The sequence below is a fragment of the Catharus ustulatus genome, chromosome 3, assembly GCF_009819885.2.
Source record: "Catharus ustulatus isolate bCatUst1 chromosome 3, bCatUst1.pri.v2, whole genome shotgun sequence".
Taxonomy (NCBI): Eukaryota; Metazoa; Chordata; class Aves; order Passeriformes; family Turdidae; genus Catharus; species Catharus ustulatus.
This window is the reverse complement of record NC_046223.1, coordinates 88,286,323-88,301,680: the sequence shown is the minus strand read 5'-3', so window position 1 is coordinate 88,301,680 and position 15,358 is coordinate 88,286,323. Positions and strand designations below refer to the sequence as shown.

The 15,358-nt window shown below is 36.8% G+C and overlaps 1 protein-coding gene across 4 annotated transcripts in view; it reads left to right on the top strand.

Moving 5' to 3' along the window:
• FAM135A (family with sequence similarity 135 member A) overlaps positions 1 to 12,771 on the top strand; it is an 82,614-nt gene extending 69,843 nt beyond the window's left edge. For 3 of the 4 annotated variants that reach the window (XM_033054788.1, XM_033054786.1, XM_033054787.2), the window contains 4 exons: positions 5,755 to 5,906; positions 6,799 to 6,909; positions 9,992 to 10,105; positions 10,824 to 12,771. In XM_033054788.1, the coding sequence (XP_032910679.1) occupies positions 5,755 to 5,906; positions 6,799 to 6,909; positions 9,992 to 10,105; positions 10,824 to 11,029 (583 nt within the window). In that variant the 3' untranslated portion in view covers positions 11,030 to 12,771. Of the gene's footprint in view, positions 1 to 5,754; positions 5,907 to 6,798; positions 6,910 to 9,991; positions 10,106 to 10,823 lie in introns of those variants that run through there. The other variant, XM_042779110.1, reaches the window with a different exon arrangement.
• Positions 12,772 to 15,358: the final 2,587 nt, after the last annotated feature.

Below are 15,358 nucleotides of genomic sequence, written 5' to 3'. Positions count from 1 at the left end.
TCCTGTGCTTCCACAAATTCTGCATAATAGAGTTCTGCAGAAAAACAGAGAGTATTTTGAAAAAGTCAAAGGAACCTGTAATAGTGCTATGCCAGGATGAAGTTAGATTCCTTCTGATTTTATAGTCCCTTAATCAAGTATGACATGGCAGACTGTATTTTCATTCCTACAGGGCACTTTCATCTTATTTGTGATGTTGAAGGGTGGCTGCATGAAAATATATTTCATTATTCTTTATGTTATCTGATTTCATCTGCGAAAGAGCATGTTTTGCATCTTATTAGAGGGCCTACCACAGTCTATGCATTCATGTTTTCTTTTACATTTACAGTAATTTCACGATTATAAGCCGCACCATTTTGACTAAAATTTTACTCCCACCCCGGAATTGCGGCTTACGCTCAGGAGCGGCTAATATGTGAATAATTTTCTGAAATTTCCAACCCCGGAAGTGCAGCTGAGGTGCCGAGCCGAGCACCTGCCAGTAAAACCTGGGATTGCACAATTGTTACAAATTGGTTACTCTGTTACGCGGTGGGTGGGGCCAACTCAGTGCCGGCAGCGCGGGAGGGGGGAGGGAGGCGGGGGCTCCCTCCTTCAGGCAGCGCAGCCCGGGGGGGAGGCAGGGGGGCTCTGTGCTAACATCCCCACGGCTTGGAGGGGAGGCAGGGGCTCCGTGCTGCCATTCCCGCGACCCGTGGGGGAAGCGGGGGGCTCCTACCCCTGCCTGCCGCCGCAGGAGCAGGCGGGCTCTGTCCCCGCCTGCTGCCGCGGGAGCGGGGGGCTCCTTCCCCTCCTGCCACCGCTGCCGTGGGTGCCGGCAGGCTCCGTCCCTGCCTGCCACTGCGGAGCAGCACCGGGCCGGGGTGAGCGAGCCCGGCAGCAGCGGCGGCCGGCCCTGAGCGGCCCCGCCGAGCTGGGCCACCTGGCCCCATCGGCAGCCCCGAGCAGGCCGAGCCTGCACAGCCCGAGCTGAGCCAGTAAACCCCGCGATCCCGCGATTCTGTTACTATTTGGCAACTTTGTTGCACGCGGGTCCTCGCTGCAAACTACAGAGCAGCTTATAATCAGGTGCAGCTTATTTATGGACAAAGAACAAAATGTTGCCGACACCCAGAGATGCGGCTTATAGTCAGTACGGCTTGTAATCGTGAAATCACTGTACTTCCAGGGATTGTCCATTGCATTTATTTTCTCAGACTAGGGTGCACCATTTGGGCAGACTACCTTACTAACTCAGTTGTGTTGCTGGAGTTAGCTCATCAATAGATGAAAGGAGCCAATTCAAACCTGATTTCATCTATTTGTTTAGGCACAAATTACACATCCAGAAGGTTTTTTGACCTTCTAGTCACATGTGTTTCTGACAAGTTTCTGCATTCACATATGTTTGGTAGGCCTTGTTCAGCTAGAATAAACATCTAAAATATTTAAACATAATCTCACTACTTAAACTAATGTTTCTGGTTTGAGATAGGCAAGAGTTGACATGCTTAATTTTGTCTAAACTGTTGAGTTAAAAATTTAAAAAGCACAGTATGATCATATTTTTTTCATAGACTACATGGTAGCACCCTTGGTATGGGAGAAAAGAGTTCTGTAACCCACCAGCATCTTCTCTCCCATGCTGTTGTCTGAAGATTCTAATGAGAAAACCCATGCACTTATCTTCTCATTGTTTATAGCTGAGACCTGAACTCTTGTTTGCTTTTGGTTTGCTTCTGTCATAAGACTTCCAATTTGTAGATATTTTTCACTTTTATTTGTTACTCGTCACTTGAAAGAAAAAAAAACTATGAATTTTTATTTTAGTTTCCTTTTTAAGGTGTGTACTTGTCTTGGGCCCTACTGAAGCAGAAGTTTTCATTTCTCAACTTAAGCTTTTCTAATGAGAAACTTAAATCTGCCAACAAATCCTGTAGCAGTTCTTTGGTAGCTACATGAGAGAGCTGTTAGAAAGAGATGTGCCTCTATTCAAGGCCTTGAAGGGACAACCCAGAAAGCCTGGGAAAGTACTGTTGAGAAATCCTCTGCTGAAGAAGCCAATGCTTTCCTGCCTCATTTTGGTTATGCCACTGTAGAAAGCAGCCCTTGTAGTAGTTATCTGTGTCCTGAATGATGCTGGTTTCTCCTCATAAAATCTCCCCATCTCCTAAAGGAAGTGTTCTTTCTACAAGTGCTGCTCCATAACCCAGTCAAAATAGACATCAGTCTCCAGATCTATGATTTTGTATGGCAGAAAAAAGCCAACATGCTAAGATGGTTGGATTCTGTCTTGCTTAAGCAGTAGGACATCAGCATCCCAGGGCTTCAGTGTAAGGACAATGATGTTCATGGTGGGAGTTCTGGCTTCCTTGGCCTTGGGTCTGGATAGATTAATTTCATATTTCTGTATTTCCAATTGGCACATATGCTCTTTCTTTTTTCCCCATTTACTCTTTTTTCCCTCCCATTCTCTGTAATCCCTAATGCTGGCTTTTTCTCCTGAGTTACACAATGTGCTCCTGCAGTGACCATTGAGGGAGAGCCTCTGCTATATGATACCTGTACCTACAGTCTTCCACACCACACTTCATTCTAGTGATACACAGTTCAAGCCACACAGAATAACTACTTGTTATTGAAACTAAAACAACTTAGGCCTGACTTGGTGCTTCACTGGCAGATGATTGTTGTCACAGGTTAAACAAATCAAAATCAGCTCAGGTTGAGAAGTTCAAAGATGTTCTGAGATTCTGCCCTTTATTTGGATAAATGCAGGCTCATGCTCTTAAGTAATGGCAAAATCCTACTTTGCTACATTCCTGTACTGAGAAAAGATACTCCCTGTGCCACTGGAATAGTGCCAGCTTCAGTAAACATTTTTGGTACTTGCAGAGCTAATATCAGTTACTGCAGCAATTCACTAACACATTCGTTCTCTGAACAAAATCTTTGTGCTCACAACAAGCATGCAGCAAGCATGAGCTGGAAGCTTGATTCACAACAAATGCAATTTGCTTTATACAATAACTGTTTATTAAAGAATCACAGGAGGCTTTAGGAGACATCTGGTCGTTTAGACCAGTCATACCAATGCCACCATCAAAGTTAATGCAACTTTGAAGGGTGTCACATTGCTCAGTCTCATACCCATTCAAGTTTTGAGTATCTGTGAGGATAAAAGCCCTCTCAGGAAACCAGGCAGCTGGGGAATAAACCTGCTCTTATAGTGTAGTTTCAGAAACCATTTAGCACATGTCAGGTCTTAAATACATTACTGACGACTTGTATTGGACTTTGACCTCAGGTAGATTAATCAGCTTGTCATCCTCTTCCCTAAGTAACATTAGGTCATGAAAAGAAGAAAAAGTTTTTAATGCTATGAATATACTAAAACATCTATTTGTTTCAGCACCTCATTGATTATGAATCTTGATTGATTTTTCTTTCTTCCATGGACTTTTATAGTTGCACAGGATTTTTGTTTATTGGCACAGAATAGTGAGGTTTTGCTGTCTCATTTCCTAGTATGATCGGAATTGATAGACTTGTATCATAAAGCATGTATAAAAAGTATTATTTTGTGAACTTCATTGTGTTAATGATATATTCAGAAGACTGTAATATTGCCACCTAGTGTTCATGGCTTTTGCAGAGCATCCCATGATGGATTACATTCCTGTCTTACACTTTCAAGGCCCTATTTGAAGGATTTTCCTTTTCCTGCCATTTTTTATTTGAGCAAACTTTTAAACCTTTCTCTATTAAAAAACAGATTTAAAACTTACGTACTCATCTAAGCAACTGAATTGGACCATAATGTATTACTGTAACCTTTATTACATTTCTATGGCTTTTCACAGTAACTACAAGTGTTTAATCTTTGAGGTACATTCACATAGCTGGTTGTGAGCTCCCAGTTTTCCTCAAAATTGATCTTTCATGTTCCTGAAGTTTTGATAAGGTATGCTTGTACTCTTAGGGATGATAGAATTGCTAGATGGATTGCTGGTTTTTTTTCACAGAAAATGCCCTTTGTTATGGTACAATATAAGGGTTTCTCATCCCCTTATGATTTTAGTAAATACTATTGAACTGTAGCAGAATTGTCAAGAGAGTATCTCTGCTAATGTTCAGATCTTCTTTAGAAAACAATCTCTTACTCAAAAGCAGTTACATCATGCAGATCATCTTCAGGATAAACTGAATTTCTGTGGAATTTACTTGTTCTTCAAGAAATCTGTGGTTTTGTTGTTCTTATGTGGATTTTTATGATGTCCTCCAAGGGAATAGTTCTAAATTTTAGTATTCAAGAGAGCAGCTCAATGTTTTGTTTTGCAAACGCACTACTGTTGTGCTGACACCACAGAAGATACATAATCTTTCATTTCAAAATTAGTTAGGCAAGTATAGCAAGCTCAAGCAAAGAATTTTTCATACAAATAATATTGGAAATCTAGTAGTAAAAGCAACTGAGAAGAATATACATACACACTTAAATTATGTATTAATAATGAACAAAAACGTTTTTCTGTCATAGAAATGCATAATTATTTCAGAGTTCAGGGTGGTTCTGCCATTCTATAACCAACTGTCTGGATTTTTTATTTACCTTTAAACTGGTATTTTCTGAGGCAGTGATTCTTGCTTGGGAAGTATTTAAACAGTCAAGTAATCTTTTAGCACTGTATTTTATGCAGATGTTACAGGAAGCTTTCTTTTATCCACTTCTGTTGATGAATGTAGTAATACAGAGCAAACGGATGATCCTAGAGGTATAATACTGTAGCACATATGTGACCTAGCAATGGTAGTTCTACCATACATAATTTTGGATGGTTTTAGGTTTTCACCATATCCTGGGATTGCATCTGTAATGCAGGAAGGCACTTTTTCCTTCTGACTTTGTGAGTCTGGTCCCTACCATATACTCTTTAAGTCAGTGCTTAGTCTGGTGTGGTCCTTACCTCAGCAGGGATCTGTAAGCATAATAATCAGAATTGCTTAATTTTGTAGTGTCTATTTAAAGAAATGCTTTATATAGACTTGCGTATATGACAGTAAGCATCTCATATTAAGTAGTTTTATCCATGGATACAAGAAGCAAGAGTCCCATCCATCTTTCCCTTAAATTACTTAACCAGGGAAACACCTAAAAGTAATATTGGCCTGACAGAGACGTATTCTTCAATTGCTTGCTTGCTCAAGCTGATGATCACTTCTTTTGGTCAATCTGCTAAGCAAATCTGAGATGTTGCTTCTGTTCTTTAAATAACCATGTTAAGTAATGGTGTTCCCCCCTATTAGGACTACCTTTGGAATCTGTCTCCACTAGATTGTTTCAGGAATGCTCATATATTTATCTTATTGAGTGCCATCACATGCCTAAGTAATGATGTTTTCAGTCATGCATGGCTCATAAAATATTTTCTTAATAGTTGGTGCTAAGGAAAATGAACCCAGAAATAATCTTGGGTTTGGGTGGTAGATGCTGGTAGAAAGATAATTTGGTTTTGTTAGCTTTTCAAAAATGCTGTATAAAATATTTCTGGAGGAGTTCAGAACATGTTTGTAATGAGTTTTGCAGCTTGAGAGATATGGACAAGCTATGCCTGCTGTACAACATAAAATACAGGTTTGAATGAAAACTTTCATTAATTTTTTTTCCATGTTCTTTTAGCATTTCATGACACGTGTTTTATTTTACTCTGTTAAAAGAAAAAAAAAATCCTGCCATAAAATTCCATGTTATATTTTTTCTTTTTTAAACAGCTTTATTGGACACTCACTGGGTAACTTAATAATCCGTTCAGTGCTCACAAGACATCGATTTAAGTATTACCTCAACAAACTTCATACCTTCCTGTCTCTGTCTGGACCACATCTTGGTACCCTCTACAACAGCAGTGCTCTTGTTAATACAGGTGAAGTATTATTTTCAGTAATATTAGTTTAGGGGAAATCATGTCTTTCAAATGCACTTAGCAATTTCATGCATGTTTCTGCATTAGTGTGATTTTGACAAACTGCATATTTCACTGTCATGAGCAGAGAGAAGGGTTATAAAAATAAAATATCAATAAAAGTGTGTGCAAGAGGTGTTTGTTGTATTTTCCAGTATGTTTGGTTCAGATTTTCTCTTACAGCATAAATAAACTCCAGTTTTAATCTGTTGCTCAATTTATTATAAACTGAACTTGAATATGCTTAATCTGCCAAACAATTGGATAAGATACATTAAAATAATTCTGAACTATTGATTTCTTTTCTCTCTCAAAAATGCCTTACAACCTGCAGTGTGTTTCTGCAGATGTGCATGGCAAGGAAGGCAAGATTTTCTGAAAAAACAGTTAGCCACCTATTATTATTTGCTAGAAAAGAAAATATAGCACCATAGAAAACATTCTACTGTGGTATTCCTGTGAGAAAATTCTGCTTCCTTTTTACAAGTTACATTTAATGACTTCAGTTTAGAAATTGGAGAAGCAATGGCTGTTGTTTTTTGAACATCAAAATGTTCTAGTATTATATAAATTATTGAAATAGAATCTGTGTATTTTGGCTAACATTGTTGTATGTACACTTTCTGGATTTTTTTTCAATGGGCAGACATGTACATTAGTGGAAATAAAGGCCTTCATGCTTCATTGTATAGACAGGAAAGAAAATGAAAATTTTTCTGAGCTTGACAACACTTACATGGAAAGCAAAATTAATATCTGAGAGACTGCTATGAACTTTACATATTATACTTACATTTAATTAGTTTTTATATTTTATTGTGGATCTATACTCATGTTGTACCTAACAATGCAGGACTGTGGTTTATGCAGAAATGGAAGAAGTCTGGTTCTTTATTGCAACTGACATGTCGAGACCATTCAGATCCACGACAGACATTCTTATATAAACTTAGTAAAAAAGCAGGTAAGCTTTGTTAATGCTTTCTATCTCTTAAAGCTAACTGTGTATAAATGTGAATAGGAAACCTAAAAAGAAAAAGAACTTATTTTCAAAAAGCTCCTGTTTCTGTTTTAACATTTAAGAATTACTTTAGTTCTGTATTCTTCAATAAACAGTAAACCATTTTTGTTGCAGAGGTAGGATATTACTTTGAGACTTTCCTTCCTAACTAATGAGCAGAACTTGAGTGCAGTCACTATACCAACAGATAAATAGGGAATTATTGTAATATCTGTCTATGAGCCACTGTGGCAAATCTACATTCACCTAGACTACATTCACACATTTAGCATTACATGTTCCTATATCTGCCTTTCTTATATATATGTATACTATAAATCTAAAATTCTGCTTTAAAGTTTTTGCTAGATGGTCTTTATTACCTCATTAAGATGGTCAGGGAAAACAAAAACTCATTTTCATAAAGGAAGGAGAAGTTGTACTTAGCATAATAGCTAAATCCCAGATTAGATTATTCATACTCGATCATTAATATTGTTTTCTCTGGGTTGAATATCCTTCTTTCAACTGTTGGCCAAGAATGCATTTTGCCAGTGGATGATGTGCCAGCAGAGATAGTTTCCATTAAGCATTGAGGATTCATCTGACAGGTGTTTCTGAATGTGTGTCAGTCAAGCAGTTGTGGAGCCAGAGATGCTTGTGCTGTTCTGTGAAAAATCTGGGTACACTCCTACATCAAAATATTTCTAGGTTGTCACAGCAGGAATTTGTTAAAAGCAATGAAAGATATGGGCAGGAAAAGACTGACATATAGCTGTTGAGGTGCTTGAATGTAAAATTTACAGGAATTGGAAGAAGCAGAAAATACTAAGGAAGGAGCAAGTAGAAAAATCATAGGTAAGATAGGAATATTGATCAAATTTTGATTTTAGAAAAACTTGGGGTTTTTTTACCCTTTTCTTCAGAATCTACTACCACAAAGTGAGTCTGTTGATGATAGGGTAATATTTAAAGCTGAACTCAATCTAGTTTTGCTGTCTTTTGAAAAGAAATGTTTGAATGTAAACAGAACTTATGTGAGAAGTTAGACTCTGGTAAGTGAGTAAGACTGTGGGACCCTGTTAAGAGACAATCAGATTAATTAATCTGGTTTAAAATTTGCTTTAAAAAATTCATATTCCATGGGTTTTATGTGTAAGTATCTCAACATGACTAGAGACACTGTCATTTGAGTATTATTCTGTTGTAGAAATGTGACGTATTTTCTGATGACAGATCTTTACATGATAGATTTTTGAAAGACCTGGATATCGTCATCTCAAGAGTCATAATGTGCATTTCAGACTTTGTTCCCCATAAATGGTAAAAGGAATATAAAAGTCTTCAGGCTCAGTTTCTGCTTTTTTCTTTCTTACCAAAGAGATGGAAAGAGCTGTATCGTGGGCCACAGCCTCATACACCATCTTGTTTCCAGGTCCTTCATTGAGGTCGGTGTGAGGGAGAAGGAAAGGCTGGGGGAGACAGGAGAAAGAGATATGAAAAATCCCTAATTTTAGATAAGGAGAAAAGAAAGTAAGTTTTATGCTTCCCACATAGAGAAGGAAAAAGTTTTCCATTGAGGGGCGGAGTTAGTGTACTGTATGTACAATGCAGGTGTTGGTGCCTTTAACTCTTGCGATCTGTACAAAGCCTGCTTCTGTCCTGCCATCTCTTTCTTGACTCCGTGGGCGTACAGCATTGACTGTGCTTGACTCTCAGACACAAAGTAAGAGGCATTTGAGATTTCCCCAACCTGCACGATTCCCCTTTTCACATTCTTAGTACAGGGAATTCTTGTACTGGTCTCGACAGGGATTCCAAACATAAGTCTTTCCATAAGTCTGTTAACCCCAGGGTACATGTGGAGATTAACAACACTGTTGAGAAGTATAGCTATGATTTGCAACTTCTGTTTATTTTTGTAATCATATAGGAAAATAGAGGTCTAAGATGAAGAAACATCTGTTACTGCTTGATATGGTGTCTTCTTTGGACATTGGCTTTGCATCTGGGAAAATCTCTAAGGCGGCAAAAACTAAAACTTGCTGTGGATCCAGCAGGTGGTGTTTTGAGGGTCAAGGTCTCAGCTACATTGTTGTATGGTGGCTTGTGATTCTAGATTTCAAATCTGGCAAAGAACATTCATGTTAAACACATCATCCTGTTGCTTAACCCCAAAATGGATGAAGAATAAGTTTACTTATGAAATGCCCTATATACTTTCTTTGCTCCTGCTGAAGATTTTGATCACTTTTTCAAAATGAAAGATTGCTGATACTTAGGTCTAAAATCTGATACTCAGGAGGAGCTGTTCTAACGCAAACTGTTTTCTTAAAGTGCTCCATTGTGTTTGGCCTAAAGCAGATGGACAGCACCAGCAATCTGATTCAGCTTTCTAGAGCAAATGTAACTATTAAATGTCTTTAAGGGCTGTAACTCTGTCATTATTGGAGATCCCTACCTTTGCATCATTAGCATGCTTGTCCAATGAGTAGGAAATCCAGTTTGGTTATAAAGGTTTCATAATAATTCAGAGTTGTGTTGGGTGGATTCTGCACCTGTGCTTGAACTGGTTAAACTTTACAGTGAGCCCGTGCCTTACAGAGGCACCTGCACTAGGTGGGTTATATCATGTATATGTTGGTGCTAGGCATGAATTCTAATGCAGCTATTATCTGAAGCATCAGTGAAGACAAGGCACTATCCATCTTTAGGTTTCTTTAAGTGATGGTTTCTTTAGGCTTTACTCTCTTCTGTATATCCAGAAATCAACCACTATATTCAAAAGAAACAAGATGAAGGTTTGAACCATACTCAGTTTAATGGGAAACTCTGAGCCATGGCCATGTGTATTAAATATGTACAGAGGAAAGGCTGCTACCAAACATCTTATTATTTTGTAGCTCTACCTATTGTAATTGGTTTTTCTCCCTTTTTGTGCAAGATCCTCTAATAAATTAGTACCAAATATCAGTTGTAAAATGTTTAATTATTCTGTAGTAATAGATCAAAGGCTTTGCTATAAGTGATACCTTTTTTCTTGTAGGTCTTCATTACTTCAAAAACATTGTGTTAGTAGGATCTCTACAGGATCGTTACGTTCCTTATCACTCTGCTCGCATTGAGATGTGTAAAACAGCTTTAAAGGATAAACAATCAGGTAATAAATATCCTGCAAAAGAAACAAACTGCTCAGGTTAAAACCTCACACGTATCAATCTACTCCCGTTTAATTTTGGCTGCTTAACTGAGGCACCTCTATTATTTGTTTAGAAACTCGGGGCTTACTTTGTAGTAGCAGAGAGAGAAAATCCACAAGGAGGCTGACTTGCTTTCTGTATCTGTCCTGTTATTACATGCAGATGGAGATGAGACTGAACAGGTTTCTAGCTTACTGACTTCACTGGAAAGCTAGGTGAGATAGACACAGCCTTTGATGCACTATTCCATGAACAGGGAGGACAAACTGATTTTTTGAGGATATCAATTTGTAGCATCAAGCCCTGGGCTGTATTTAGCTGCAACTTAATAATAGCACTGAAAGAAAAGGTAATTTTTCCACAATCAGGGTCAGTTGTTGTACTTACTGTTGAGATATTCTAGCACAATTGCATTCTAGTATTATATATTGACAAACAACTTTTATGTGATGTAATAAATTAATAAATGTACAAATACCAAAATGCATAGCTTTGAATTATTTTTCCAACATTTCTAGAGGAAATTACACTTTCTGTACGTTCTATCTTAAAGGAACCACAGCATAACACATTCCATTACTTCTCTTACTCTGGAATGTGTTCATTTTGAGTTCAAGGTCAAAGAATTGTGTTTGTTTCTAGCAAGTCACACAGTACAACTTTTCTTTTTCTCTACAGGACCAATTTATGCTGAAATGATCCAGAACCTGCTTCTGCCAGTTCTTCAAAATAAGGAATGTAATTTGGTTCGTTATAATGTGATTAATGCATTACCCAATACAGCAGATTCTCTCATAGGGAGAGCTGCACACATTGCTGTTCTTGATTCAGAAATATTTTTAGAAAAATTCTTTCTCGTTGCTGCCCTAAAATATTTTCAGTAAAGAAAAGCATTGTCAGAGACTTGGTTATTACCTCATTAACAGATGAATTCAGATAATGTGTGGTGTTAAAGTATAGCTGCAGCTGTATTTTAAGAGATATTTATACTTTTTATATGGAAGATAATTTATATCATCCACACTTAGGGCTTTTTAACATCAACTTTACTTTCTAGGTAATGTGACTGTGCAATATTTTTTTATTTTGTTCTTTTTACTTTTCTATTACTTTTTCTTAATTTTGGGTACCTAATTATTTGGAGATTAAAGCACAGTGTGTACTTTGGTTGGTAATGGCTTTCAGACAACAGAAGGCAATGTTACTTGGCTACATTTTACAAGAGGCTTTAGATGCCAAAAATAAATTGGATTTTAAAATTCTAACAATGTCTTACGTGTTCACTTGTTGTATTTTAGCACTGTAGGAGGTTTAACTGGAAACACAATGAGCTGCTAAAATACTGGATATTTGAAAATTACTATATCTGCTACAGCTTAACAGTTTTCTACAAAATCATTACTGTCATTGTTAAATATGCCTGTGGGAATATATTTTCTGCTGATAGCAAAAACATGTTAGTTTACATACTCAAATTTTATTACTGGAACTTTTGTTTTCAGAAGAAAATGGCAACTAAGGATTTTTGAATGTTCAATGATAGCTGCCTTCAAATAATTGGGGTTTTGCAAACTGTAGTAAGATGGTTCCTTACTCTGTCAGTTCATCAGATGAACATGGACAATTTTATGTGTACTTCCTTGTATATACTTAAAATAAGTAAATGTATTAAATTTCTGCAATACTTTTATGAATTTAAGCAATTTTTAAATATTGTTAAAATGTTTTATTGACTATAAAGTATTGTAAATATAAACCAATACATCTTCAAATGAGACAATATTGTAAACTTTACCTGTTTAGTGACACAGATAAAATGTTTTTGATATACAGAAATGTTAAAGGTCTGACTTTCTACTGGTGCTGAATTGCATTGTTTGGTTTTTTCTTCCTTCCCTTTCCTCTGTTTCAAAAAATAATTCACTAAAGGTGAGGGAAAAGAGTTATATGTGCATTCACTAATTGTACACTAATTGTAATGAACATTTTTTGAAAAATATAAATCTGTTGTATAATGCATGTTTATTTTTAGCATTGTGTTATTGCATCTGGTGTTAATAAAATGAAAAAATTACTCTAATGAAAGCAATTAAAGAAACTGAAATGTTCTGCTAATTACCAAAATTCTGGGGAAGCTTTTTGTATATAATTAACAATTTTGTACTTTTGAAATTAATATAGCAATAATAATTTATAATGATGTGATTTTGCATTTGATATGGAATGTTGTATAATAGTCTTTGTAATATGTGTGGGTAGGGGGTTCCCTATAACTTACAAGATGTTCAAATGACTGTCTACAGTTCAGCAACATATACACTGCAGAGTATTTTATTAGAGTTGTTGGGCCAAGTCCTTATGACACAAAAGTATCTTTAATACATACTCACTATAACAATGCCTATTTTTATTCTTAATTTTGTATTATGATGTTGCTATTAAGCTCTAAATGTTTAAGTTCTGGTATCTCAACTGTCTTTTATTTAACAGTATTATTGCATTTGGCTACTGGCTAAACTTTGAATAGCTGTTTAAGGGAGTTAAAATTACAAAATATTCCTTGATTCACAAAATTCTTTAAACTGTTCTTAGTAAACAAGTATTTAGTTCTGTCACTGTTGAAAAATGTCTGTCTTGCTTTCTGTCTCTGGAATCTGAACATGTTAAGCATGCTTTTGTGATCAGAAAAGCAAAAGTATCTTGACAGAAACAGCCACTTCTTTTTTTTCTTAATTTTTTCTTTTTTGGGGGGTTAACAGTAGATCCCATCTATTTAAGACAGCTTGAATTACATTTTTTATTTGAGGAAAATGGATGGTGCAGGAAATCATGTGATATTCGCATGTAAGTATATCAAGAAATGGAGCAAATTAAGAAAATATTAAATTCATTCTCTCTTCCTTAATTTTTATTGCCTACCCCATATGTGGTCTGGTAGCCCTCAGTACCATAGCTTTTGTGAGGGCTGTTTGACATGCCAAAGTCCCAAAGGAATGTGCTGTGTGCTGTAGTGAGAGGCATAATGACCCCAACATGTCCTTGAAGCACAGGAAGTTGATATTTACTTATACACTGTATGGTGACTTGCAGTTACTCTCTGAACAACACATGCAGGCTGGGATATTTTGGATAAGTATGCATGTGTTGCATGGCATGTTCCCCCTACTCGTACAGTTTTCTGCCTTCTCTTTCCTAGACCTAAATACAGACTTTTGTATACATAAGTCAGTGTCATATGATGCAGTAGCAGCTATAAAATGCTGCTACTCACCATCTCACCACTCTTCTGTTTGAATAAGGGCTTCATCTTCCTTTAGTGATAGTGACCCCTCCTTCATGCAGGTATCCTGCAGCTGCTTCAAAGAGAATTATGCTGCTTACAGAATGAGCGGTAAGAACTGAGGTTTTAACATTGCTTTAACTGTCAGTCTCTTGTTCCCTGAAGGCAGTAGGCTGGGTACTGTTATTTCAAAAAATTCTCAGTGATATTATTAGGAGATCACTGCATAAAATGACAGTGTCTGAACCTCTGTTTCCATGTTGTGTATATAAATTAATTACTTGCATTGTGTTTGAATCCTTGATATAAACGAAACTTTCTGTTCCTGTAACTCTAGGCATTGCTACTACTTTGGAAAAAGAGTTCATGTTATACTGGAAGTCACCAGGATTTGCAGCAGAGCCGAGAGATTTAAAGTTGATGCAAAACTTACTCTGTAACCATGAAACAACCTTGTTTCCAAGCCAGTTTTATTTGCCTAGCCCTGACCAGATGTGGTGTTCAGATAACCAAGGTTCTTGGTGTGGTCTCAGAGGCAGAGGGGACATTTAGGCAATATCAGTACACATGCTGCCCAGGGCAGTGCTGGTTGTGGTGCTTTCTAGTCCCCAAGATCAGTACATTTGGCTCATCTGAACTGACCTACTGTAAGTCCTTTATTCCCCACTTTTTAGAAGAGCAAAGCTAAATACAATATTGTTTGTGTCATCTTGCAAAGCAAGCTACAGTGCAAGAGATAAATGATCAGTAAACAAAAAAAGGAAAACAAGAAAACACTCCATTTAATCACAAAGTAGAAAATTCCTGTGGTATATGCTACAGTTGTTTTTACCAATGCTAAGATTTATTACCTCTTTAGCCAAAAGATTTAGAAATGAATAATTCAGGAGTTACAAGTGAATTCTTACAGCAATACGATAAATAAAGACAAGAAATATGTTTTGAAGACAGTTAATTTTTAGGTGGATAAACAGTGCTTCATTAATCTTTCACTGCTATTTCATTCTTACAATTTGAAATTGTATGCTTGTACAAATGATGCATGCATACAGGTATGATTTTTCATGGATTGTGTTAAGCACTTTAGAAGCAGAGCTTATTATTATTTGGTGTCTGCAGGCAGCTTGGTAGGTTTAAGGGAAGGATTTCATGTTTTTTTGTTTACTGAACACATAAAAAATAAGTTATTGAACTTTGACAAGATCTGTTTAGGTTTTTTCTTGCTGCTTTTGGGCAGAGCATCTTCTTCTGCATTCATCTTTATTCTCTCTGATCTAGAAGCCGAGCATTTTGCTGTTAAAATAAAGGAGGAGGGTTTCCATTATTTTTAGTCTCTAATGTCTAATTAACCGTGTTATAAAAGGCTGATTGAGAAAATGTCACTCAAAAGGCAGTCACTTAAATTTAATTACTTTCAGTGTGTAGGCATTGCCAGATGTAGCTCCAATAAACTCCAGGAAGTGCTGCTACTCTTTAATTTACCCAGATTTACTTTCTTAAAGCTTTCAGATGTGAACAAAAAAAGTTATTTTAGATTAACATCTCCAAGTTACCTTCTTCAGGTTAGTGTGTGTGGACAGAATTGTTTGATCTGAGAACAAGGTTAAGCCAGAGAAGTTTAAAGAGTGACAAAAAGCAAAAATTGCCATATACAAAACATTAACTGTAGTTAATTAACTGGAACGCCACTCCATGAACACAGGTATTATTTACCCCAGGGTTAGGTTTATACAGAGCGTTAAAAGCAACTTCCCTGGCTAAACCTGCAGACGGGAAAGAGGCCGTCTGGAAGCGTATACACTGTACATCACTCTGGTGTTAGCCAAAGCTCCTTCACCTCCCAAGCAGCCTTTGCGTATTATCTGAACAATGTACAATTTTTTATTATTAAAAAAACAAACTAAACCAAAAACAAAAAACCCAACGAGCTGGA